At 43.8% G+C, this 27,401-nt stretch overlaps 2 protein-coding genes across 2 annotated transcripts in view; one reads left to right on the top strand and one right to left on the bottom strand.

Annotated features, from left to right (window-relative positions):
* LOC148042234 (uncharacterized) overlaps positions 1–27,401 on the top strand; it is an 845,903-nt gene that overhangs the window by 28,423 nt on the left and 790,079 nt on the right. The gene's annotated exons all lie outside the window — the stretch shown is intronic.
* Positions 484–25,805, bottom strand: LOC148042249 (vomeronasal type-2 receptor 26-like). Its single transcript, XM_087703080.1, has 5 exons — positions 25,772–25,805; positions 25,440–25,492; positions 4,419–4,631; positions 2,501–2,627; positions 484–1,547 (listed from the first exon to the last, which is right to left on the bottom strand). Exons 1-5 carry the CDS (start codon positions 25,803–25,805, stop codon positions 637–639), a joined length of 1,338 nt encoding a protein of 445 aa, XP_087559206.1. The 3' UTR covers positions 484–636.

The following is a 27,401-nucleotide window of genomic DNA, read 5'->3' as shown; positions in this document are numbered from 1 at the left end:
ACAACACTCCCCCAAAGGGCTGCCCCATTTGTTGTCCCTGGTGGCAGATCGAAGATGGTGAATCCCACCCCTGGCACCAGTTTCTGGGGAATCCAACGCAGGACCCAAAACCCCAATGATCCAGGCTCACTGCAGTAATTATTTATTCAGTGTCCACTGGAGGAATTTCCCTCCAGACAAAAAGCAGGACAGGTTCCCACGGACGAAAGGATGCACTCATACTTACACATTCCAGGAAGGGAGGAGAAACTGATAGCCACCAACATGTATAAATAATAGATTATATAACAATGAATATTCATAATTAGTATGCATCATGGTACCTTCATGCCCACCCACTGTTACTATCCTCAAGAAAGATAAATCATTTAAATAAAAGCGAATACGTCAGTTGTGTTACCAGAGGATTTTGGAGAAAATGTATTAAGAAATGAGGGTATGAAGGTTGCATGTCTATTAATTCTTTATTTCTATCTTGTTAACACATTCTCATTCCTCCAAGAAATTGGTTTCATCACAATCTTCCAGACAATCTTCCAGACACTCTTTACATATTTGAATAAAAATAATTATTTGAATAAAAATAATCGGCCCACTCATGTATGGAGAATAGCTTGGAGTTGTAATTCTTCTGTCTCACATGTCCACATTTCTTCTGCTTGTAAGCTGCTCCTTTGTGTTCAGGTCTGGCCTCAGAAGGATAATGTAGCACTTGGGGATGAAGATGCAGACCAGCAGACCAGCACTGGAGGCCAGGATGGAGAAGACCTGCACAGCCACCATGTATTTCCCTTTGGTGCTCAGGTAGGTGGGCACAAAAGTCACCCAGACACTGCAGAAGACCAGCATGCTGAAGGTGATCAGCTTGGCTTCGTTGAAGGCCCCAGGCAGATTCCTGGCCAGGAAAGCCACCGTGAAGCAGATGGCAGCCAGGAAGCCCATGTAGCTGAGGGTGACGTAGAACATGACAACGGCCCCTTCGTTACGTTGCAGGATGATCTCTCCAGGCTGGGAGTGGAGGTCAGAGTCAGGGAAGGGGGGAGAAACTCCCAGCCAGATGGAGCAGATGATCACTTGGACAGCAGAAGAAGAAAGGATGATGGAGTTGGCCAAGCTCTTCCCCAACCATCTCTTCACTTGGTTTCCTGGTCTTGTGGCCAGGAAGGCCAGCACCACCGTGATGGTTTTGGCCAAGAGAGAAGAAACGGCAACTGAGAAGATGATGCTGAAAACCGTTTGTCGGAGAAGGCAGGTGACTTTTCTTGGCTGACCAATGAAGAGAAGAGAAGACAAGAAGCAAAGCAGGAGGGAGACCAGGAGGATGTAGGAGAGGTCCCGGTTGTTGGCTTTCACAACTGGAGTTTTTCCATATTTAATGAAGATAATTAAAACAAGGACTGCAGTTAGGAACAAGAGCAGGGCAAAAGAGACCAGGCTGATGCCCAGAAGTTCTTCATAAGACAGGAAGGTTATAACTTTGGGGATACATTGGATTCTGTCCTCATTTGGATATTTGTCATCTGGACACTTGGTGCATTTTTGTGCATCTGAGAAACCAAAAATCAATTTTCTTTAATATTTCGTTCCTTTTATTTTTCATTAAAAATAGCATAAGAGGGATGTAATTTTTTTTTAACTAGCTAGCTATATGAAGTTGAGGAAAGTCCTAGGGTGTTAATTATTTCTGGTGTAATGTAATTCATAGGAAGCTACATTATTACAGATTGGTAATGAATCTTATAATCTTTTTATACAAATATTTAGAGTCCTGCCACATGGCAGTTGATATACTGGACTTGGAGGATACCTACAGTATCTTGTAACATCTGGAAGCTATATGGAATTTCAGGAGAAATTTCCTAACAGTGACAACAATTAACCAGTGGAACAGCTGGCCTCCAGAAGTTGTGGGTGCTTCAACATTGGATGTTTTTAAGAAGTCACTTGTCTGAAATGGTATCAGGTCTCCTGCTTGAGCAGGGGGTAGCACTAGAAGACCTCCAAGGCCCTTTCCAGCTCTATTCTGATTGATTGATTGATTGATCTACATGACTGGCAGAATATTTGTGCAATGAGTTGCCCCCATAACTATCCACAGCACCACAATATGGACCAGTGACACCTTTTCAGTGATCCTCAAGGGGAGGATCCAATATACAGTGAATTGCAAGGCCTTTCAGAAGATGGACCTAAAACAATTCATCAAGTTTCAAAGAACTCAGATCTTCCGAGAAAGGTGAACTTAGCAGCACTAGACTAGAAAGCAGGAGAGATGTTTCCTCTGCTATTAGTAAAGCTTTCCCAGTCTGCCACCCCCTCCTCCCATCTCCCCCCAGCCCCTCCTTCAAAGACTTTTTGATTTACTTCCTTTTAGATAAGAAATTGTGCATGTTAAAAATTAAAAAAAGGTGAGCTTGTGCCTTTTAGCTTGCACTTTCATGAAAATGTTCTGGATGGATCCAGTTCCATAAAGCTTCACATTTTCCTCAGTGTGACCCACCTTCCTGAGTGGAGAAGGTTCCCTCTGGACAAGGAAGGCAGTCATAGCAGCAAACTGGCTCGCCTTCTCGAGCCCTCTTGACAAAGCCAGGATGACAATTTTCCACACAATTGGACTGAGGCAGGGACTGAGCAGAAAAACAAGGAATGCCAAAGAAAATGTGTTAGTAGTCAACATTCATGGAAAATAGAGATAGACACTGACATTAGAGAGCCGAGGTGGCGCAGTGGTTAAATGCAGCACTGCAGGCTACTGCTAGATCAGCAGTTCAGCGGTTCAAATCTCACCGGCTCAGGGTTGACTCAGCCTTCCATCCTTCCGAGGTGGGTAAAATGAGGACCCGGATTGTTGGGGGCAATATGCTGACTCTCTGTAAACCGCTTAGAGAGGGCTGAAAGCCCTATGAAGCGGTATATAAGTCTACTGCTATTGCTATTGCTATTAGCCAAATAGCCTCTGGTCTTCATGTAGGTAAATATGAAATACCTGACTACTACTAAGGAGATGCAGGAGGTATAATTAACTACTGGCAGATTCTTCATTTAGTTCCTCCCTTTTGCTTTTGGCATTTAACATTACAATAAAGGACTTTTCTACTTAATAAAGTCAGCAGAGATGGAATTGAAAAAAGATTTACATATGATGATATATTCATATTAAAACTGAGAATAAAATTTATTGTAAAAATTTAGGAAGTTTCTATTCCATTAGATTTTTCAATAAAGAATAAAACTGTGATGAAGAAAGAAACCTCTGACCAGGGATATGCAGTCAGGGGAGGCAGGGGAGGAAGAGCCTCACCACTGTCATCATGAAAAGAAAAAAAATGTAAAAGGAAAAAGGCTGAGCTAGTTGCTGCCAGAGTCCCCATGGATGACTCTGCTTAGTACTTAACTGTTTAAAAAAGCCTCTAAAAAAGCGCCCTCTACAGGAGGCGGCAGGAGAATGACGTGCCTCATCTAGTCTGGCATTTTATGATCACTCGAGCAGAGTTAAGCAAGGGTTAAAAGCCTAAAAATTCCTGATGTAGGTGAGGCACGTCATTCTCCTGCCTCCTCCTGTAGAGGGCGCTTTTTAGGGGCTTTTTTAAACAGTTAAGCAGAGTCATCCACAGTGACTCTGGCAGCAACTAGCTCAGCCTGACCTCAGCTCTTGCCTTTTTCCTTTTACATTTTTTTCTTTTCATGATGACAGGCAAGAGCAGAGTTGAAATCCCCTCTGAAACAGCTGGAAAATGTACGTGTGGGTCGGAGGGAGGGGGAGGAATTCAAACTTCATCCTCAAGTGTAGATCCCTCCCCAAGTGTAGTTTGATTGCAGGCAGAGCCACATTGCCTTTTCAAACACACACACACACACACACACACACACACACACACACACACACACAAACACACACGGATAAAACTATATAAGCCCAGCTTCACTGATTACAAGTTTGAAAAGGCAACATGGCTCCGCCTGCAATCAAAGGCACGTGTGTCTGTTTGAGAGAGGGGGAGGGAGGGAGAGAGGGAGGAAGGAGGGGGAGGGAGAAGAAAAAGAATGAAGGAAACTTTTACACAAAGGAGAAAAACAAATGCTGTCGCTTTAAATCGGAACTGAGCATGCCTGGCTGTGGAATTCTGGGAGTTGAAGTCCACAAGTCTCAAAAAATTGACACCTACCACTGTGTCACTGCCTCACCAGCATAAACCTCACCGCATGTCACTGCCTCTGACCAAAAAGATCTTGAAAGATTTCCATAAAACATGGCAAAGCCCCTCCACTTACTGTAGGTCCCTTCTGTTTAAGAACTACAATCAGGTAACACCAACTGGCATGGGATGCCAACCACCCTGGAGACTGTAGGCTTTGCCCACTTGAAATGGGACCTCAGGCTTTGGAAAACAGAGAAAAGACACCAAAATTTATCTCACCTTATTGAGCAACTTTAGCCGTGAAAGAACCTTTTGGATGATAGTAAGTCTCTGTCTTTCAAAATACGCCAGAGTCGCTGTCTTGATTTTCTCCTTGGGGAAAATGAAGTAACTATAAATGGCCAGATCTGCTGTTATCTCTCCATTTTGGTCCAAGTACAGTTTAAAGCCAGAAATATTCCAAAATTCATTCTTCTCCAGAAATGGATGAAACTAGAATGGGAACATCCAGGGATTTGAAAAGCAGAAAACTTTGTTTCTTATCCCACATTGAATCTTTCTTCTACAATTTTCTATGTTTTTTATATACAGCAGATAGATGACAAGTCCAGTAGATATATAGTTTATAATTGTGGGCCTTTTTTGCAAGTGGGAGAAACTATTATTGCTGTATTGTATTCAATTGGGGAGACAATATGCCTGTCTTTGTCTGTTTTTAATGTTTTATCTAGTTTTGTTTTGTCTTTGTAATAGTTTTATTTTCCAAAACTTGTATTTTACCTTTTTGAATAAAATAAAATTTTATAAGAGGAATGTCAAGTTTCGAGAAACAATATTTCTGATTAGCACACAGAGAAGGGTTCATAAGTAAAAAGCAGTAGAAAAGTATCTGATTTTTATCTCCTAGGACTTGATTAACAATAGAGTCTCATATAAGAACATTAATGATGGACTGGAAGAAACATGAAGGATACCAAATTTGTGAAAATGATCTCAAAATTGTAGTTAAATGGAAACAGAATCTGAGTCAGCAGGGTGATGTCCACGGAATGAAGGCAAATGCAGCCATAAGAATCTGAGGAAGTGGGAGGGCGGAGCCTGGAAGCCGTGACAAGACGACATGCGATCTCAAAGCTCTGAGATCGCACTCGATACTTTTATTGCTGGGGGGTTCTAAAGAACCTAAATCATCCCGAAGAGATGGTGAACAGGAAGATTATATCTTGCTGATCTCGGGGATATTGCAAGTCTCTGAGAAAAGCAGGTTTTAAGTCTTCGTCTGGCAGTAAGAATTCTAGTCTTTTAAGACTGACAAAGTCAGGGCAATTTGAAGAAGAAGGGTTTTCAGCTGGTAAGAACCTCTTATTGTTTAAAGAAAAACAGACTGCCTAAAAATTTTTAAAACTAATTTAAATGAAAGAATAGAAGAACCTTGTGGCGATTTTGATCTTTTTAATGGTTTTGGACAGTGGTTATCTTACTCTCTAAATGTTATTCACATGGATTGATTCTAAGACCTTTTCAAACGGATAGATTACTTCAACATTTCTTCTGATTCTCTGCAAGCTGGCTGTAAACTAATTGACTGCAATTTGACTGTTTACATCTTGACACTTTTATTGCTTGGTTGTTCTGGGTTAAGATCTGATAAGATTGTACAGCTGTTCCCTTTGTAGTCTGCTTTCACTTGCGTATACTTCGGAGCTTTTAAGAAAAAATACAACTGCGTATAAACATGGTGTCTTTTCAAGCGTCTCTCCAAGCGATACTCTCAGCTTTGAAGAGGCTGTCTGATACAGAGGACAGAATTCAGAGAAAATTGGATTATTTGGTGTTTTTGGCAACAAATTATGAGGAAAAAACTGAGGATGTTTTCCAAATACAAAATAAGAATGAAAACAGAGATAAAGAATTTGAGCTTGTTGATATTCGTGACAATTGGTTTACTTCTGAGGGAAGAAAGAGTGGAATATTTGAAGAGGAGTTAAATGGAGAGAAAATTTACTTCAAAAGACAGGGCATAGGAGGAGAAGAAAATATCAAAGAATTTATGGATTATGAAATACTATTTGCAAAACATTTGATACCACTGCTGAGAATTAAAGACAGGCTGATAAAGGAAACAAAAAGAGGGTGTCAACATTATATGAGAGACATCACAAACAAGAAGGTGCAAAGATTTCTTTGTATGGACTTGTTCAAAAAGATGTTTGGAGAATTGGATCCACAAATGGCAGCAGATATAAGACTGTTCTGTTATTGGAGAGATACAGGTTGATAGATGGAAGAGTATAATTCAAAATTAGCTAAACTTAGTTAAATCCATTGGTAATAAGTATAGTTAAATAAAAATTGATAATGATAGTAATGTATACAATGTTTGAGTTGCTATGATAAGTAATAATTGGATATGAGAAGAGAAGGTTAGAAATATTTTTGGACTATATATAAAGATTATTAATAACAATAATAATTATGATAAAAAACAAAACTATATAGAGTTAAATTTTAACTAATAGGGGGGAAATGCTATGATATAGGATATAATTAAATAAAGAAAGGATAATGATAATAAATTATATACATGGAGGATTAGAAAACTTTGGTATTAAATATTATGGATGTTTAGCTAAAACAGGATATGAGGACTTAATGTTAATGGAGGATTTTATAAATAAGTAAATGAAATGCCAGCATGTGGTTATGGATTGAATCTTGGTATATTTAAGGATGAAGGATGTTTAAATAACTGTAGTCAAATAAAAGTGGAGGTATGATGATGTTAATATGGTAAATATTTGAGTTAAGATATTTGAATTAATATGAATTATATTTGATGACGGTGGAAGAGATGCACAAAAGCTTTTTGTAACCAGCTGATATACTTTTTACAACATATGTTTGTTTTGGAAATAAATAAATAAATAAATAAATAAATAAATAAATAAATAGAATAGAATCTGAGGAAGTGAACGTTCTGGTTTGGGGAGATCCCAACTCAAGGACCAGGCCCCTTGCAGGCATCACACATGGAGGAGAATTTGCACAAATTCTATGTGAACTTCAGGAAAGGACAATGAAGCCAAGAAAGAGTTGAAAGGAGCTGCTCTTAGCCTTGAGGAAAGACAACAAGGAGAAGAGCTGAAGATCAAGAGGAGTCTGGGAGCCCCCTTTCCAATTGAAATAATCTCTTGGTTGGGGAAGGGAAGATACAGCCAGTGGTGGGATTCAGACGGTCCGGCACGGTTCGAGTGAACCGATAGTAAAAATTCTGCCTGGCCACATCTCTCCCCACCAATACTTGCCTTGCAGGCTTTGGCTGGGGCCTTAGAGTCATTGCTGCAGCTGCTGTTTGGCTCCCTTGCCTCGACCACATGGCCACGCAGCCCAGCCTGTTTGCCTGTCTTTGCCGTGGCCTCCTGCTCGTCTTGGTCTGCTCCCAAATGCCCAGCTTAGGCTGCTCCTGACCACTCCAGCAGCGGCCATTCTTCACCTTTTCCCTCTTTGCTTTCCTTTCTCTTTTCCTTTTTCCTTCCCTTCCCATTCCCTTCCTTTTTCATACTTTCCTTCTTTCCCATTTCTTTTCCATTTTCTCCCCCTCCCTTCCCTATCTATCTATCATCTATCTATCTATCTATCTATCTATCTATCTATCTATCTATCTATCTATCTATCTATCTATCTATCTATCTATCTATCTATCTATCTATCTTCCTTCCTTCCTTCCTTCCTTCCTTCCTTCCTTCCTTCCTTCCTTCCTGGGGTTCTGAGGGAGAGTCAGGGGACCCCTTTCCTCTTTGACCCCTCCCCAACATCTGCTCTGATGGCAATTATGGCTAAAAGGACTTTGGAAGCTGGAGCTACCCACTCCCCCCCCCATTGCAGAAACTCCTCTTGCTGCAGAATTGGGATCTTTCAGATCTTCTTCTCCTGCCCCCCCGCTCCTCCCCCCTGCACAGTCTCAGTTGCTGCTTGGAGGGGGAGAGATTTCTGGTTTTGCAGGGCTGAGAGGAAAAGGGGAAGGGTGAACAGGCCCTCCAAGGCTGCCCACCCCTTTGCATTTCTGCAGCCAAATTCTACCCCCAAACACAGGAATCTACTACCCAAGTACTGCAGGGAAGAGTAGGCTGGGCCCATAACTGGGCAGGGTGTTGGGGGAGAGGATGCAGCAGCTCCGTGGTGACTGGAGGGAGGGAGGAAAGTTTGGCCAGGTCCAACTGGGGGGGGGGGGAGATTGACCAGCTCAGCCAACAGATTTCAATCATCCCACCTGACGAGCCACTCCAATTCCCTCACTGGCCAGAGGCACCTCTGGCTAAAAGCCCCTCAGTGGACACCCCACGCACAGGTCCCCCAACGCGGAGTTCAGAATGACGCTTCTCCCAAAGAAGTTCTGGGGAACTCAACCCCCCCCCCCGCTGCCCCTTCCAGAGCCCAGAAAACTCCCAGGCCAAGCAGCACTGCCTCGCTCTCAGGAGTGGGGGAAACTGAGGAGATGCAAATAGTTTTCTCCCCCCCCTCTCTCTCACACACTCTTATCCCTGCAAGCCCCCCTTCTCTGCATGCTCCAGAGAGAGAAGCTTGCCTGAGCAGAAGAGGCACCAATCGAAGTGCGTCCCAGTAAGTTAAACAGCTGGACTTTCCTGGGATGCAAGCAATGCTGCTGGGCACTTGGAAAGGACTTCGGCCACCGTCCCACCACCAAAATCAAACAATGAGGTGAAGCGCAGAGCTGGTTGGAAGAATGTGGGCATGTGTGTGTGTGTAAAATGGGTGGTTTCATCCAAAGGAGTTTTGTGTTTCAGGTGGATCTCCTTGTTCTGGAAGGAGGAAAGGAAGGGGTAGAAAGAGAGAGAAAGAGGTAACTGTTGGGCAGTTGTTGTTGCTCTAGACCCACTTAGTGGCCGGGGGCAGATAAGCCTAAGTAAAAGGTCTGAACCCAGACTCCGTTTTCTGTCAGCCTTTGGAGAAGACGGAAGCAGCCGTTGTGACCGAGACCCCTGGTCATCCGGAGACGGCCTCTGTCCCTCACACAGAGCATCGCTGGAGAGGTTCCAGCTCCTTCTTTGCTGGCTGTTAGTTAATGCTGCCTATCTCGTCTTTCTATTTGATTCCCCTCTATTTGCAGCTCCTCAGTTTCACCTGCCCTGCTCTCCCAGTAAAGCATCCAGATCCACGCCAGGCTCCCTTTCATTGGAGGAGAAGAGGGGGGCTTAGCTCCCAGCTGCACACAGACCCACCTGCAATGGGGACAGAAGAAAGGGGAAATTCCACAATGCTAATCACAAACCCACAAATACAGGAATTTTTTTTAAAGAAGAATACAGCACTTTCCAATTAGCAGTGCTAAATATAAAAATGCCATTGTATCTACTCTTTGGAACCATTAATTCCCTGAGTAATTAAATTGGCCAGATCTGTTGAGATGGTTCCCCTCCTTCTCCTCTGGATTCCTTCTCCAAAGGATCTAAGATTAATGGATCCATATTGGGATCCCATACCTGCCACGGCTGAAGCCTTGGAGACCCCAACGTCTTTTCTCCCTCCTTCCTTCCCCTCCTCGATCTGGAGGAATATGCAGCATTCAAGGCCTGGGCCAGAGTCTTCATGGGAGTGTAATGTTGGTAGTTATTCTGGGCCCTGTATCTGCCCCATTTGGTCTCCAGTGGGGCTTTCTGGGTGCATCTTCTGCGGGCTTTGACAGAAAAGACATTCTTTGAAAGAGAACAATGAAAATAATGATCTTGAAAATTTTTTTCCACAAAGGCAAAGGGTTCAAAGGCAGAATCTTTTGGCCTTTCTTTTTCCAGATAAGCAAACCCCCAAATACTATGGATGTATTGGAGAAGTCTGGGCTTGTTTATTTTATATGCTACAAAATTTGTGAGGATCCAGACTTTCCCCTCAATGGGTCCTGGCAGACGCATAAGTACTAAATGGAAAGGAAGGATTCTCTCCCAAATAGAATCAAATTCCATGAAGTGAACAAAGACGTTGACTTGTCTCCACTTAGAGAGGGAATCCCTGAGGTATGCAGTATATCCAGTTGTTGAGAACCGTTGTGATATAACCACACAAATTCCATTCCTGACAAGCACAGGAGTAAAAGTCCTCATGAAATTCTCTCCCTTCTCTGTGTCTGAAGCAAAGAGGCCGATCAGGGTCCATCTGAAGTGGAGGAGCAGCTGGACAATTGCCGGGTACTGGAATCCTTCTTTGGGCTCCATCGGGTGGAAAAAGGGGAATTTCCTTTTATCACCCAGAGCCTCTGAAGCCGGTAAATGATTGATCTGGAAAAGCAGTTGAAAGGATTAGAGCCATGATGGGGAACCTGTGGCACACAGAGCCTCCTCTCCTGCCACGCCAGCCACCCCAGCCCAGCTCCACTAGCATCCACATGCAGGCACACCTCCTGCTGGCTGGCTGGTTTTTGGGCCTTTGTGGAGGGCCAGGGCGGGGGATGCGTGAGAATGCAATGGGGGGAGGCGCTCACATTGCGCAGGAAACTCTGGTTGGCTGGAAGTGAGTGTGGATGGCCTGCCCCCCCACCCCCGCAGTGCTTCCTGGCTCAGTTGGAGGCTTCCTTCAGCCTTCAAACAGTTGCAGGGTTTTTTTTTGGGGGGGGGGGGTTGCTTCCAGATTGGTGCAGGAGGCTTTCCAGGGCCAAAATGGGGCGTGGATAGCGCAGGGGTTTCCCCCCCCTTATTCCCGAATTGTGAGCTCTTAGGAAAGTATCCCCTCCTTGGGTTGCTAACAGTGGTGGGTTTAAAAAAAAATTAGAACCTCTTCTGTAGGTGTGGCCTGCTTTGTGGGAGTGGCTTGCTGACAACGTGAATGGGTGGGAGTGGCCTGGCAGTCATGTGACCGGGAGGGAGTGGCCAAGGCGATGTCAGCATTCCCAGTCAAGATAGAGGTATAGATTACACAGAAAAGAAAGAGGCATCCATACATCTGAATTTAACTTCAAAGCAGTGGCAACAACTTAAATTCTTTAAATCATAATGCTTGCTAGGGCTATGCACTGTTTTTGAATACATAGGAATGTAAAGCCCACAGCTTCTACTTGGTACTTTTTAAAGCAGCGGCACCTTTTCCCTGGATTCATGAAATATCTACTTTAAAGAGTTGTGGGTGGGGTACTATATTTACAGTCTTGTACTCTCTTCAGTGCTTTGTTTGGAACAGAATCCAAAGTACCAGGCAGTCCTAGCATTTGTACTAAAGCTAGGCAAGTTATTTCACAGGGCTCTGAGCATTCCTCCAGATCTGGCCAATGAAGCAGATGTTCCAAAGGACTCCCACAACTTTCCAATGCTTTGAAATCCCACCAAATGGTTTATACAGGCCTATTTCATACTTTCTTCTATATGGCAATCAGGGTGGTTTTGCATATGGTTATAGGCAGGTGGTCTATTTTCCAAGTACTTAGAGGGCCAAGAACTGCCTTTCCTAGATGGCAGCTTTAGCTTCCTTGAATGTTAACACACCTTCAGGCCATTCAAATATAGATTAGCTCTGATCCTGGAACCATATCACACGCTTTATATGTTAATATCATATTCAATGGAATCATTATTGCTAAAAAAACAGGCAGCAGTTAGAGTAGTTTGTAACAAAACATGGGCAATAAAGAAGAAGTTGATTCACCACCCCTATTTTAGCTTCTTTCTGTCTTATCTAATATTTTCCTGCAATTCTTCCATAATCCAGACTACTAGAAAGAGTTTTACATAATTAGCCTTTTAAAATAAGCTTGATGTCCAACAGATTTCCTACTTATTAATATGAACAAGTTCTGGCCTGTTGCTTAAAAAATCTACAGGAAAATGCAGTCTGTAAGTATAATGTCTTTTGTGCTACTACTAACACCACTACACATAAGCACCCTACAAAAGGCTAGTAAGATTATTTGCAGAACAGTGTGCTCTCTCACACTTGCCTTTGTTGTTTAAACCACTTTGTAGAGTATAATATACAACATACTGTGTATGCAGAGGGGAAACTACTTGGATTGGCCACCCTCTTAAGATCTTGGGCTTGGAATTATGTGCACCAGAAACAATACCTGTTTGTTTCAGAGTATTTTCAGATTGACAGGCTGTCATGTGCTGAACTACCTGTTCTTTGTTTTGTGTACACAAACATAAAGTACAATCGGTGCAACTCTTAACTCTTTATACTGTATATAATCTCTGAAAATGTAAAAGAGAGAAAACATAGGACTCCCCAGTCTGTCCCAACAGCATTTCAGCTTCTGCAACTTCCCTCCACCCTCAAAATCCAGGGCCAATAAGTTATATTCCAATCTCACACAGCAGAAACACCTGGGGGGGGGGGAATACACACACACACACACACACACACACACACACTGTTTCCATTTCTTTGAAGGATTTATCAGCACCCGTCCCTGCATAAAGAGCTTCAAGGAAAGATAATCAAGTTCTTAGTGGACTTGGAAGTACTTAGAAGTAGCCAAAGTTCCCACTGCTTTCCAGTGTCTCAAAAGCCCATCATAAGGGCGAGAGTCCATCCTTCTGCTTCTCAGTGCAGAAATCCCTAATATGCTCCAGTAGATTTCAAAAGCATCACTTGGAAACAGAAACAGCCAATGTGGACCCTCAAGAGTAGTCACTGCTATATAAGGTTTCTTTAGTGCTACGAGCTATACAAAGTTTCTGCCCACTTCTATCAAGCAATTTAAGCAGGAATATATCTTTGAGTAAACAGGTGTTTTGCTTATGGCATTTGTACTTTACTGCAACAAGCAAGCACTTGCCCTCTAAATAAATTAGACAGTCATAATATTAAAACTTGATAAGTGTTCTTAACAAGAAATTCACAATGGTAGCATCACACATACATTCCAAAAATACTTATGATATTTGCACAACCACCTGCTTTGCAGTTCTTGTCTTCTTAACTGATGGGAGACTGAAACCCAATAATTATATCACCAATAAAAAAGAATAGTATCTCGGAGTACTGAAAAACTCAACCAAATGGGAAAATGCAAAGAAAAAAAATTGGACTTCCTGCTAAGAAGTAACAATTTATATATAGTATGCACAATCCTTTTAGTTAAATTATTGCTGAACAATTTATAATAGTTGCATCGCAATATTATTCTAAGATATTTGCCACTACCACCCTACTTCCTAGATGTTCACTATTCTCTCCCCCCCCAGATTTACTGCCATGTGAAACAGTTTTGATGAAAGTTGCATGATATGAAACTTCACTCCTTTGAAATGTTTGATTTTAATTCTCCAATGAATCAAAAGGAATGTTTCACACTTCCTTGTTACACAGCATTTGTTTTAGCTTTCCATAGCTCTCCCCAAAACCAACCAAGGAAGATAAAACCACAGAAATCTAATACTGTTGTGCACGGCTTTGCACTAAATTATCTGTATAGTAAGCCAAAAATTAGTTTAAGATTTAAGTTTAGTTTAAGATTATAATTAGCCCACCTATTTCCCCCATTAACATGCAAATACATTTTTCTTGTTCAGAGACTGCATGAGAGATTTCCCAGTCCTTGCAAAAGATCACATTAAATCTACATAACTACTCAAGTTTGTTTTTCAGTATGCGCAAGGAAGGAGCAGGCACTATCTTTCAACACGTAGAAGTCCAACAATAAGCTCAGTCTTACATCAAGTTGAGCTGACTTGCCCTTTCCAGAGCTAAGGTGTTTGTTTTACGCAAGCAAACAGGAATGCTTTGTAAGGTGAATTATTATTCCACCAACACACATACCATACTCACATTCCTCTCCGCCAAGGGTTGCTAACTTATCTTTGCTTTCCTCTTCCCCCCAAACCTTTAAAGAAATAATAATTGCTTCCTCACTCAAGCCTCAAGATTTGGGGGCATTCAGAATAAATCTTCCCAGTTTCCACAATTCACAGAAAACCGAACCTTACTTAGGAATAAACCCAGCTGGTTTCGGGTCTTTGTATCTTGTACTTTTCAAGTAAGGTGCAACCACACAACTCTATGCATGTTTATCCATGTTTAACTATTCAGAGACTCTTCTCCCCTAAAAGTTCAGCCAGGCTTTCCAGTCCCAGTCAAACCACCGCAAAGGCAAAGAGACTGTTCTCCTCGCCCTCCTGAGGGCAGCTGGTCACCGCCTCCATAAGACCCATCATCCCCAGAGCTCCCCTAAGTGAAGCACTAAGCCAGGTAAGTTTGTTTTTTTTAAAGGAAGGGGGCACTACGAGGTGGAGGAACAGGAGAGCCACTTACCTCCCCCCTGTTGAACTTTGCTTAACGGGGTGCCCCACTCCACCTTTTGCCCCTCGGTGACAAAAAAAAGCAGGAAGGAGAGCGGGTGCTTACCTGGAGAGAGCCACATCACGCAGGGCCGTGCAGGTCTGACCGTCCATTTGTCTTTAAGACGGCTGGTAACTCCAGGTCGAAATCCGGTGGAGACAGGAATGCAAAAACAATGCCTACTACTCCCTTGCAAGGGGAGCAAAGGAAACTGCCTGGGTCTCTGATCCCAACTCACCTGTCTGGAGCCGCCGAAAGCTTTAGACTCTGGTGGTGGTGCTGGTTTCCCGTGGTTTCGGCATCTCTGAAAGGTGACTCTGCATTCTCCCCTTCCTTCTCCACTCCTCCCTTCAAAAACTGTGAGGTGCTTTCTTAGCACCGGTTGCCCAGCTGGCACGGATCCGCGTGCTTGCCTCCTCCTCCCTCCTCCTCCTCCTCCTCACTCCCCAAAACTCTTCTCCTCCTTCTCGGAGCTCAGTGGGAGCCGGGCACAAGGGTTGGGAGGCTGCTTTTCAAACCACACCTTCACCGGGAAGGGAAGTGGGGAACCAGTCGGGGGTGGGGGGACATCCTGGAACTTGCCTAGGAGGCTGGCCGCTCTGGGCAACCTACCTCCTGCTGCCCCTGTGCTTTGCTGGCAGCCAGGCCTCCTACTCCTAAGCAAGTTCATGGAGGTCTTAGGAGCCCGGCCACACCATGCAAGCTACCCCCCGCGAACGGCGACATAACAGGCAGGGGGAGTTAGCGAGGGGGCCAGGGCAGGCATTCTGGTACTGTCCCATAGGACGAAGGGATTATAAAAAGTATGGTAGATTTCAGGATCTCTTCTACTGTACCGATTAGAACTGGGAACAATAGCAATAGCAATAGCAGTAGACTTATTTACCGCTTCATAGGCCTTTCAGGCCTCTCTAAGCGGTTTACAGAGAGTCAGCATATTGCCCCCAACAATCTGGGTCTTCATTTTACCCACCTCGGAAGGATGGAAGGCTGAGTCAACCCTGAGCCGGTGAGATTTGAACCGCTGACCTGCTGATCTAGCAGTAGCCTGCAGTGCTGCATTTAACCACTGCGCCACCTTGGTTGCAAACAGCTATTTCCAGTGGGGAAAACGGGACAAAGCAAGTGGGGGGGAAATAGTTTTCTTTGCTATATTTCCAGTCTGATTTAGACCATGGCAGGGTCCCTACAGAAGAGCTTTTTAAAGGATCATTATGTATTCATAGTAAAGCAACTAACTTAGCTCTGTTCTTAAATGCTAAAGCTGTTGCACATAAAAAGCAGAGGAGCTCTGATCAACTACCAGAGCCATCATTTTGACAGTTTTGCTCTCCTGTAGCCTGTCGCCATGACACACAAGCATGGAATAACCTGAGACTGGTTTGTTCTCAGTCTTTTCAGGGGCCACAAACTACTAGCAAAAGTGGCATTTGGTCACAAGGCAAGGAATGTTCCCCCTTTTGCATTGGAGCATCCAAGAAGGGACAGGAAAGACCAAGAAAAAGAAGGAAAGAGGGGAAGAGAACAAGGCAGCAAAAAGAAGGAATGAGGGGAAGGAAGAATGAAGAGGGAAGGAAAAAAAAGGGAAGGAAGGAGATTATAATGAGAGAGAGTGAGGGTATGAGGTAAATCCTGCCTTAGCACTTGATCACCAGCAGCCCTGCTGCCTTTTACCATCTCCTCCCGCACGATGTATCGACGCAACGTTGGCTCCTCCTCTCTCCAAAGTAACTTCGTGTGAAAAGTAAAATGTGAATTCTGCCAAGTAGCCTTGCTAGTAACCTAAAATGTGTGTTCAACATTCCCTAACAAAGATCTGAGTTATATGTCAGAATATGGATTTCTTTTCCCTTCTAAAGTCTATTGTTTTCAGAGCACTGAGAAAAATCATGAAATTTGTGTGATATCAATGTATGTTTCCATAGCAGTGACGGTCTGTGCAAGCTGTGTGAGCTGTAAGATGTTTGGAAAAGTTTTTGGCGCATGCCTGTTTTTCTCTCTCTGCCTGCTCTGTTGAGACAAAAAGGTCATCCAGTCTTTTGCTTTCTGCAGAAATAAAAGCTGATAATCCGTAGCCTCATCTTCAGAGTTTTACTGGGCTTATCAGATTCTGAGCTGCATTCAAAAACCTTACACAATGACGAATGCTGTGTTACATTTGGGGTCAGATTAAGTCCAAAATATTAGATTTTAATAAATCCAATCTTATTCTCATGAAAGCATTAGAATCATTTGTTAATTAGACATTGTTTAAAATATTAAAGAGGAAATATTAGCAAGATTGTATCATAAAAATGGAAAATAATAAATAAATTAAAAAACTATAAACAATGTAAATCTTATTACTGTATCTCACCACTAAAATTTATTTCAATCAGATTAACATGTGCAAATGCCAATTGAAGTATTCTATTCCAATAAAGGGCCTACTATAATTTTTGAGGATTGCTGCATATCAGTGGTAAGTTTCAAATTTTTTTAGAACCTATTCTGTAGGTATGGCCTGTTTTGTGGGAGTGGCTCGGAGGTCATGTGACTGGGTGGGTGTAGCCAAGTTGGAAAATGTGGTGAAACTCACTGAACAACGCTCTTGCTTAGCAACCAAAATTTTGGGCTCAATTGTGGTCCTGTTCCTTTTCCTTCCCTCCCTTCTTTCTTTCTTCCTGCCTTCCTTCCTTCCTTCCTTCCTTCCTTCCTCCCCTCCTGTTTCCTTCTTTCTCTTTCTCTCTCGTTCTCTTTCTGTCTCTGTCTCTTTCTCTGTGTAGCTCTTTGTCTCTCCCTCCCTCCCTGCCTCTCTGTCTCTCTATGTCATTCTTTCTCTGTGTCTGTCTGTCTGTCTCTCTCTGTGTGTGTGTGTGTGTGTGTGTGTGTATCTGTCTCTTTTCCGTCCCTTCTTCTCTCTCTGTCACTGTGTGTGTGTGTGTGTGTGTCTGTCTGTCTCTCACTCACTCACTCATTCTCTCTGTGTATCTCTTTCTGTCTGTCTCTCCCTCCCTCCCACTCTGTGTGTGTGTGTGTGTCTGTCTGTCTCTCTCTGATTCCCTCCACCCTCCCTCTCTGTTTATCTCTCCCTCACTCATACACACAGACACACTGTGGTCACCTTGTTGAGTGTTCCTATCACATTTGAAACACTCAACAACTGGCCTGCATTTATGTTTTCTTGCAGCATTCTGCAGTCATGGGACCAAAATATATGGTTAAAAGACCTGGCAGCGACATTTTCCCCTGGGAGTCTCTGCAGAACATCCCAAGACTGATGCCGCCACATCTGCCCTCTTCGGGGAGAAGCTCTCTTTGGCAGGTCCTCTTCAGAAGGACGAGCCCCCCCTGGTCCTCCTCCTGTTCTTCATCTTCCTGTCCCCATGGATTGGCTCCGGACTCATCACCGGCAGCACAGAGTCTCACCAGTTCCCTGCCATCGGTCCTGCAGCTCAGGTCAGCGGCTCTGTTCCCACTCTCTCCCCACCTGGTTCCTCTTTTTGTGTGCTTCCTGAAAGGTAGCTGCTAGTAGCCCAAAAGACGCCGTGGAAAACATAGGCGCGTGCACATCCCGTACAATTACACCCCCAGAGTCTCTCGGAGGGAAGCCTCTGCACAAGTTCCCACTCTTACGAAGGCTCCGGGATGAGGGACGGAATCTTCACTGTGGTACAGTAAAGCCCTATCCGCCAGAGGCAGCAGGACCAAAGCCCCTCTCCCAACTGGCTCTTCCTCCCTCTGAGGGTGAGGGACCTGGCTGCCCTGCTGCCTCTGGAGCCTTATCCCGGAGCCGTCGTAACGGCGAAAACTAGTTCTCACTTGCCTGGGCTTGTACAGAGGCTTCCCTCCAAGACTCTCTGGGGCTGTAAAAGTGTGGGAGTGTGCATGTGCCTATGTTTTCCATGGCATGGGGCCGCAACTGTCTTTTGTGCCACTAGCGGCTACCTTTCAAGAAGCACATAAAAAGAGGAACCAGGAGGGGAGAGAGTATGAACAAAGCCTCTGGCCTGAACTGCAGGACCGATGGCAGGGAGCTGTCGAGGCTCTGCGCTGCTGGCAATGACTCCGTAGCCCATCCACGGGAGCAGGAAGATGAGGAATGGGAGGGGGACCAGGGGGGCCTCATCCTTCTGAAGAGGACCTGCCAAAGAGGGCCTGTTCCCGAAGAGGACAGATGTGGTGGCATCCACCTTGGGATGTTCTGCGGAGTCCCACAAGGAAAAATGCCGCTGCCAGGTACTTTTAAGTGGGAATGGCTCTTTAAACAGGCGTCTGTCAAAGAGAAGAGGACAGTGCACGCCACGTGGGCTTGTCCAACAGCCAAAGAAGGAACAGGAGGCAAGGATTCATTGGAGAAGCCTTCGCTGCTCTCTCCTCTGACAGCCGCCTCATTTCCAATGAAGGGAGTAGGGAATCCATGCAATTTCCTCCCTCTGCATGGATTCCCCACTACCTTCATTGGAAACGAGGCTGGTATCAAAGAGCAGAGACAGTGCATGCCATGTGGGCTTGTCCAACAGCTGAAGAAGGAACAAGAGGTGAGTATTCCGGTATGGGGCCTCCGGAAGAACGGGTACGAGAAGGCATGCCAAATATCACCAACCGGTATGCCCATACTGGTCAGTACTGGCTGAAACCCAGCCCTGCTGCATATTTTAATGCTTCGATAGCCCAGATTCTTTGTGGAGGAATCTTTTTTAACTTCTTCTCCCGTTGTACAAGAAACAGGGAGACCTCAATTCCTGATACAATTTGTCAGTAGTACAATCCAAGATTGGTCTTTAATTGAAGTTTTGTCTGTTCTAACAGCCACCACAATTTTCAGAGTCAGTTTCCATAGATTAAATGCCAATATCCACATTTTCTGATTTTACAGTGTAAATCAACATGTTCCAATAGGTATTCAGCATGCTAAGCATATGTACCTATAACAGAACTTATAAAAAAATAAAAGGGTTGGAAGGGAGCTTTGAGGTCTTCTAGTCCAACCCCCTGCTCTAGCAGGAAACCTTATACCAGGGGTCCTCAAACCCGGCCCACGGGGCCAGATACAGCCCACCAAAGCCATTAATCCAGCCCACGTGGGACCACGAGGCTCCCCCACCCAAATCACTCTGCCCATCCGCTGGCCCCCACCCACCGGCTGAGTGTAGCCCTTTCCTTCGCAAGCCCCACGGACTGAAACTACAAAGTAAGACCAAAGCTTTTGGCCGGCAGAGTGCTTCTGGGGGCTGGGGAGTCCAAAAAGAAGATGCACAGAGGCCCCAGGAGGGGAAAATGCTGCCTTCTGTCTCAGCTTCTTAGCTCGGGCTAAGTGGAATGCAGAGCCATGTCGCCTGGCACGCACGGCCTTGCCCATTGCTCTTCTGGGTTTCTGGTGCACATGTGCACATGACAATCAGCTGGCCCTTGCGCGCACAGCAGTGCCAGGAATTGGAAGAGCTGGTCTTCTGGCTGCATACTAGCCAGCAAATCATCCCCTACATGTGCACCACAAACCAGAAGAGGATCTGCCTGGTGCACATGTGCGCACTGGCATGCACAGTGGGCGACTCCTCTTCCAGATCGCATCTCTGACAAGATCACTCAGTGCTGAAAAGGTTCGCCATCAATGCCCTATTCCAAGGGTGGTTTTACCAAGGCATTAGAAAGCGGTACCAATACTTCACATGATTTGGATTCTCTCCTTCTGTTGATGCAGCCTAGGATTCCCATGGCTTTTTCTGGCTGCTGCCACACATTGTTGGCTCACATTTGAGAGACTGTCCTCTAAGATTCCAAGATCCCTCTGACAGTTACCTCTATTGAGCCAGGTTTCACCTAATCTGTACCTGTACATTTGGTTTTTCTAGCCTCAGTGTACAGACTTTACTTTTCTATACATTGAATTTCATTTTGTTAGATAGGCCCAGGGTTCAAGTCTATCTAGATCCATCTGGATCTTCAGCCTATCTTCTGGGGTGTTGGCTATTCCTGCCAGTTTAGTGTCATCTGTAAATTTGATGAGTTCCCCACCTATCCCTCATCCAAACCATTGATGAAGATGTTGAAGAGTACTGGGCCTAAAATGGAACCTTGGGGTCCCCCACTACTTGTTTCCCTCAATGTAGACGTAGTTCCATTGAGGACCACCCACCACCACCCACCACCACTCACTTTACCAGATGGAGAAAAACACACACAAACCTGTGGGACTTTGTAGGTGCCTCCTAACGTTGACGCCTGGACGGAGATGTCCCTTTTAGCTCCATCAAAAAGAGCCAGAAGGTTCTCCTTCCTTCCACAGCCGTAGTTGGGGACATTGGCTTCTCCAGTGGAGAGAATGTCCAGCAAGGCATCTGAAGTGCGGAAAGTGCTCAAATGGTTGTCATGGATGTTGTAGCCCAGTGTGAGATTGTGCAGGAGCTGGGAATTCTTGTTGACCGTTTGAATGTTCAAAATAAACCGTAAGCCATTTAGAAAATCATCAATTTCCCTATGGTAAAAAAAGGTGTTATTATAATGAACAGCAACAAAAAATAATTTTTAAAAAATATGTAATTACTCCAGAATTACTACTGAGCCTTAAACCAACATTGATCCAAACCAATGATCAATTATACAAATATGCAAATTGGCTGAGGTACAGTAACTGCAACTGGTTCAACCACTACTTTAAATAAAATTCATTATTCAGGTGATAAATCAAGGATTGAACTGAGAGAGGAAAATAATCTTGAGTCCTTTCAGCTTTTTTTCAGACCTCTTTTTCACAAAACAAGACAAAAGAAAAGCTGTGGAAATCAAAATCATTCAGGAAATTAGATATATTCCCCAATATAGGAATAAATGAAGAATAAAAAACAGAAAAGAAGGAGAGTGTTAGAATGGAGGGAGTGCAACTCCCTGAATGACTTACCAATCACGGAAAACCAACTGAAGAGAAGGAGCCACATTGAAAAGCAACTTTATGTGCAATTTTTCCTTTCTACTTAGGACTATAGCAATGAGATGGTCTCCTGGCCTATAAAAGCTCTGTGGTTGTTTTCCATCCTGGTGCTCCAAACTCTGTGGGTATTTCATTCTCAGCTTCCCAGAGACTGGACAGGACACCAGCAGCATCAGAAGCAGAAGCAGGAGGTCCATAATTCATGATGAGAATCAATCAATCTCCTTCCTGTTTCTAAAGAAGAATTATAAGAATTCAAAGGATTCTCACACGGTGGAATATGATCCAGTTGCTTTCCTGATTGAAACACAGAGAAACACTCAGCTTCATCTGGAAAGGAGAGAGACGGACATTCAAGAGCACAGACCCTGCCTGTCCCTAAACTCCATATTTCTCTGCTCAAAGCTGAATCTTTTATCATAATTCTCCCTCTCAGGAGGGATCCCTGGATAATTCAACCAGTTCTTGGACTCAAAGATTGTTGGGAAATTCCCAGGAGGGAAATGAAAGGGAAATAATCCTCATGTGATTCATAATAACAGGGGCAGAGATGCAATTAAATCCATCATCTAGAATTGAGAGGTTTGGGGTCTCCAGGCTTGAAACTGGCCCCAGAGGAAATACACGGCACTTGTGGCTGAAGGGGAAAAACAGAAATGTGACATTTGTTGGCATTGTTAAAGAGAATAATTCCAGATGCCAGTTAATACCAGAGAATGTCACAGATCTGAAATAGCTGCCTGCTGAGTTGGAACCCAAAATTATTTAATTTGAAAGCTAATGCTCAAGGGCATCACCGGAAAAACTCTGATGCAACAGTGCAGCCAGCCTGTTGAACAAAATCAACTTTAGTGAAAAACTAGTTACCAGAACTTTGCAGAGTTAAAAAAACACACAGAGCGATAGAAACACAGAGAGAAGTTAGGAAAAAAAAACAATTGAACAAAGATGGTGAAATCAAGTCTGCCTCTCATGGAAGGAAGGAAGGAAGGAAGGAAGGAAGGAAGGAAGGAAGGAAGGAAGGAAGGAAGGAAGGAAGGAAGGAAGGAGAGGGACAGAGGAAGGAAGGAGAGGGAGAGAGGGAAGGGAAGCTCAGGATCTTCGTGCTGCAGGTGAAACAGCTGACCTACAAAATCCAATTTCCATCTTCACGGACTGGGAATGCAGAAGCCCATATCCCATGTTCCCCTGCCACCCTTTTCCATGCAGAGGCCAGCCAAGGGGGCTCTTGCAGGGATAGCAGAGAGGACTCTGCCCAGCTGAGTGGGGAGCCCCTCTTGGGAGAAGGAAGCTGGAGAGCCTCATGTTGGGGAATGGGAGCAGATCTGCAAAATCCCCCTCCAGGTTCCATCTCCTGAGTCCTGGGAAGGGGGGAGACCATATCCCATGTTGCTCAGCCACCTCTTTCCATGCATGGGGCACCCAGGGGAAAGCAAACCCCAGACCCACAGAAAAGGCCCGGATGGCCAGGAAGGAGGAGAGCGGGTTTGGGACATTCCTGGGAAGAGAATGGGTTTATGGGTCCCAGGGTTGAATGTTGGGGGGGGGGGATGTAGCCCCCGGGGTTCCTCCAGCCTCGCTTGGCTCCGTGTCTTTCCAGGAGAGGCTCCTGTGGGAGAGAAGCCATGTAGGGCTGGGTCTTCCAAGGGGGATCTGGGGTTGCCCTGGAGGAAAAGAGGAGACCCTCCGTGACTCTGAGGAAGATTGGGTTCTCCTGTGGTCCCTCCAGGCTCTCAGAGCCCCCAGCTGAGGAGACCCTCTTCATTGCAGCCTTTCCTGGGTAGGGGGCTTAAGCCCTCCTCCCTCTGCAATTCTGGGAGGTTTTGTCTCTTCCTCATCCCCTCCCCCTTTGGCTCGGCTTCTTCAGCCTCTTCTCCATCAGGCTGAGGGAAGCTCCCAGGCAACCGTCTCTTCCCCCCGTGTGATTGGCTACAGGGTTGTCATGACAAAGGGGGTGGGCCAGGAATACAGGCAGCCACTAGAGAGAAATAGGGGCGGGATTTTTGTCTTCTCTGAGAACTTCAGGATTTGAATGCGAAATCTGCTTTCTTTTAAGAAACCCTTTAAATTATTATAGAAAAATAAAAAAAGTTGAGGTTTGATTTTAATGCTTTATTTTATTGCAATAGAGGAAGTCAGAAGTCAATTCTTTTTTTCTATTCTCCTTCCCTCCCGTTATTTTTCTTCCCTCTTCTCTCCGCCTACCAGTTTCTTCCTATTTGACACTTTGTATTTTTGTATTTTATTTTGTAATTGATAAAATGTTTAAAGAACAAAAAAAGAACTGGAGGATTTGAATGTGAAATCTGCTTTCCTTTAGGAAACTCTGTTCAGATGCAGCCCAGAATCAGAGGGAGGGAAGGGTCAGAGGAAACAAAAGAATATTTAAAAATATATTTATATATAAAAAACTGACCGCTACATTGTTTTTGTAACAATGATAATAAGGCTTATTCTTAATGGGGACTCCATTACTGGAGGTTTTCAAGAAAAGATTAGGGGTTGGACTAGAAGACCTCCAAAGTCCCTTCCAGACCTCAGGTATTCTATCTTTTCTCCTATTAGTTCCACCAACATTTTGGGGAGCTTTCAGTCTCTTCGGGCTCCCAGGTTGTGATGACACCCCTCCCTTGATCAGGGCCACCTTACTTGCACTGGTGAAGAAAAGCACAGAGGCCAATGAATAAATAGACCCCAAAGAAAAACAATGTCATTTTCCAGGGGTCTCCAAGGAAGTTCTGGGGTCTCTCACTGGAGGGCCACATCAGCTCATTTTGATCCATTTCTGAAAGAGAAAAGGGATGGAGGAAGAAGAGCCAATTTCTGGTTTTGATGGTTGGTGGTTCCCTCCAAGACTCTCCATCCCAAGGCCAAACTCCCAAGGAAGAAAGAGAAATACCCGAGACTAAAAACCAAGTCCTGCTTATCTACAGAATGAATTTTCTCCCTGTGTCTCTCTGTATCCATCTATATACCTCTCTATACTATCTATGTATCTTAAGGTGACCAGATTTTCAGATTGGTAAAGAGGGACACCTTTGACCGGGTTGTTGGGGGGGGGGGGAGCTTGATTAAAAATTTTATACGGAGCAACAAAAAAATTCATACAACACAAAAATAGTATTGTAATTTTTTTTATTTCAACATAACTACAATTTACAAATATAATACATTTATTTACATTTATATTTATTAAATATATTGACAAAAATTATGTACAGAATAATTTTACTCTTTGGCATATTTCTCACTTGAGTGAATGTTTTTTAGTAGATTGCTGTCATTATTTAAAAGGTCATGAAATTTTTCACACAAATTTGTTAAATTATATTTGACACATAAAATGGCTTTCAAAGTCTGAACACTTAATTGTGATTTTTCTGATGTCCACACTTGATTTACCGTAGAAAAAACACGTTCAGTCGCAGCATTAGTTCCTGGTAAGGACAGCGCGTATTCCACAATTTTTAATACATTATTTTATGAAATATGGTTTGTTTGAAAATGATGAAATATTTTTAGCCATTTGTTCTCTATTGGCATTTTTGCTGAGGCCCAAGATTCAACCTTTTCCTTATATATTGTTTTAAATATGATACCTCAGTAAAAAGATTAGTTTCAGAAATATCACGATTTGGGAAGTTTTGATTAATATGATCGAATGATTTTTGCACATCATGCCAATCAAGTTCTTTTTTTAATGCAACCCAATTAAAATGTTCAATATCATTATAATGTACCGTCCACTCTTCTAAATAATCTACGCAGTTACTATAGAACTTTTTAACATGATTCATGGTGTCTGCACAATTTATTGCACCTTGTTCTTCTAGCTGCCTTAGACTATTACGGATAGTTATGGGAATAAAAATATTTTCTAACCGCTCTTGACACTGAAATTTTAAATTATTAAGTTCATTTGCTACTTCGATTACCGAAATTTTGTCACCTTCAATAAGTTTTATACTATTTTGAAAAACAGCTGCTTGATTGTGTACAAACTCTAGCCAAATTCTTTTTTTTCAAAAATATTTTTTTATTATTTTATATCATACATTTCCATTCTACGTTGAGCAGTGTGTCTCTAGGTGTCCAAGGTGCTAACATACAAATGTACAATCACCATCATCATCATCATCATCATCATCATATATAATCACAGCTGATAAGGGAAGAGAGCTTATGGCTTAGAGGTTATTACAACTGCCTGACATGTAAAATAGCCTAAGTTCAAATCCCAATAAGGGTATGGCTAGCTGATGAGAACTGAATAGCTTGAAATAGATCTCTACTAGTCTCCCTTCATTTATTTATCAGCAAAAAATTGCTGATAAATAGCAATTTATCAGTCATATTATAACATAGATTATTGTATCAATTATATAACCATCAACAAAAATTTACTCCTCTGTTTTTCTTTCTCATGTAAACCACATTTCACCTAATTCCACTCCTCTAACCCCAATATCTGTCATTTAACCATGTATAGAATAGTCCCCATGTTATGACATAATCGGAATCTTATTTTCCTTTGATTCTTAGGGTTAACCTTTCCATCTCTGCACATTCTGGAATTATTTTTAATTATTATTATATCGTCTGCAGGGGTTTCTGGGTTTTCCCAGCATTGTGCAGATGCTATCCTGGTGATCTTCTCCATTCTGAAAGCCTGCAGAGACCTGGATGACTCCTTGCATACACACTGCCCCCCCCCATGTCCTCAGGACTGTGTGGTAGAGAGGAGAGAGGAGGGGGTCATAGCCCCCCCCACCCTCTGTTGGGAGAGGGCTGTTCCTTTTAACGTAGATGATCTCTTGGACCCTCTTTCCAACCAGGGGTCTCCTCTGTCCAGAGCGTGGACTTTGCTCTCTCCGAAGACAGCAACACAGTCCTTTCCCCACTTCCAAGGAAATTATCTTTGTTATCATTGTTAAGAAAACAATGTACCAGTCGATTATATTTGATTCTTTTCTTCTTCTTCAATCCCCAGAAAAAGGTGTCTGCAAGTGTCGCCAGAACAACGAAAGGAAGATGTGGAGGCCACCATAATCACGGTGGAACCGTACATACCGGGACCCATCTACCCCAACATCCCCATCATTGATGAGCGAAGGATGTCGGACGTTCTGCCTTGCACCACAATGTGATGGATGGTAAGTGTTTGAACTAATTTGGTTTTTTCTCATTATGATGATTTTATTGTTATTTAATTCTTAGATGGATTCTATTCGAGAGGCAGAAAAACCCAGCTGACTGCAGTTAGTGGGCAACTTGGAGGCTGCAAGAAGTGAGTGGCCGGAGGACTTGCCCAAAAGAAGAGTCCTAGCTGAAGGGAGAGGATTTGGGGCCTCTTGAGGTCACCTGGGGTCCTTGGTTGCTTTGCGTTGCCTGCTTTGGGTTTTTGGGTGGGGATGGCTGGCCTTGGAAGCTGAAAAGGAAGGACAGTGGGAGCCTGGTAGTTTTAAATATTAATTTGGTTGCTAAGTTTTATTTATTATTTCTTGCTTACTTATTTACTTATTAAATTGGTGCTTCTTTTGCCCCAGGATGAATAGCTGCCAGGGGTGAAATGCCAAAACAACTGGAGCCCAATTTGGACCCCTTCGGCATTGACAACCTCACCATCAGTCAATTGCCAAAGGCCGCCTTCCTTGGAACAGCTGACATCCAGTCCGAACTTCTGGCTGACTGTGTGTGTGCTCTGAGGAAGATGAGGGCTACAACGGAGGTTCAACCATGCTGGACAGGACTCATGAGGGGAATCGGACAAAGAGTGTCTCTCCCATAAACAATTGGGGAAAACCCACATGACAGAAGCCCAGATTGGCTCTCTAGTTGCCCAGGTCAGGAAGGACCGTGCCAGGAGTTCAAATTCCTGGACATCTGGTGGAAAATGATGTGCAGGACTCAAGGATGAAGGCTGAGCATCCAGGACTGGCAGCTGCTGAACAACTGGAAGAAAAGTGCTTTCCCGACTCTCCCCAAGATGACATCCAGACTTTTATTCCCCGCTGAGAGATTCCTGGTTTCCTCACCTGAAGTTTTCTTTTTTCTTTTTATGAACTTTTTAA

The sequence above is a fragment of the Thamnophis sirtalis genome, unplaced genomic scaffold, assembly GCF_051295495.1.
Source record: "Thamnophis sirtalis isolate CommonGarterSnake01/CBP01778 unplaced genomic scaffold, rThaSir2_p1.2 scaffold_20, whole genome shotgun sequence".
Taxonomy (NCBI): domain Eukaryota; kingdom Metazoa; phylum Chordata; class Lepidosauria; order Squamata; family Natricidae; genus Thamnophis; species Thamnophis sirtalis.
This window is presented reverse-complemented; position numbering and strand designations above follow the sequence as displayed.

What these genes read in the sequence shown, in the direction of transcription:
- LOC148042249 (XM_087703080.1), bottom strand. Translation starts at nt 25,805, where the DNA reads ATGACAGATATTGGGGTTAGAGGAGTGGAATTAG. An exon ending in ATGATGGTGATTGTACATTT is followed by an intron (nt 4,632 to 25,439) that starts GTATGTTAGCAC and finishes TTCCCATTCTAG; the next exon opens with TTTCATCCATTTCTGGAGAA. An exon ending in AACCTTCTCCACTCAGGAAG is followed by an intron (nt 1,548 to 2,500) that starts GTGGGTCACACT and finishes TTGGTTTCTCAG; the next exon opens with ATGCACAAAAATGCACCAAG.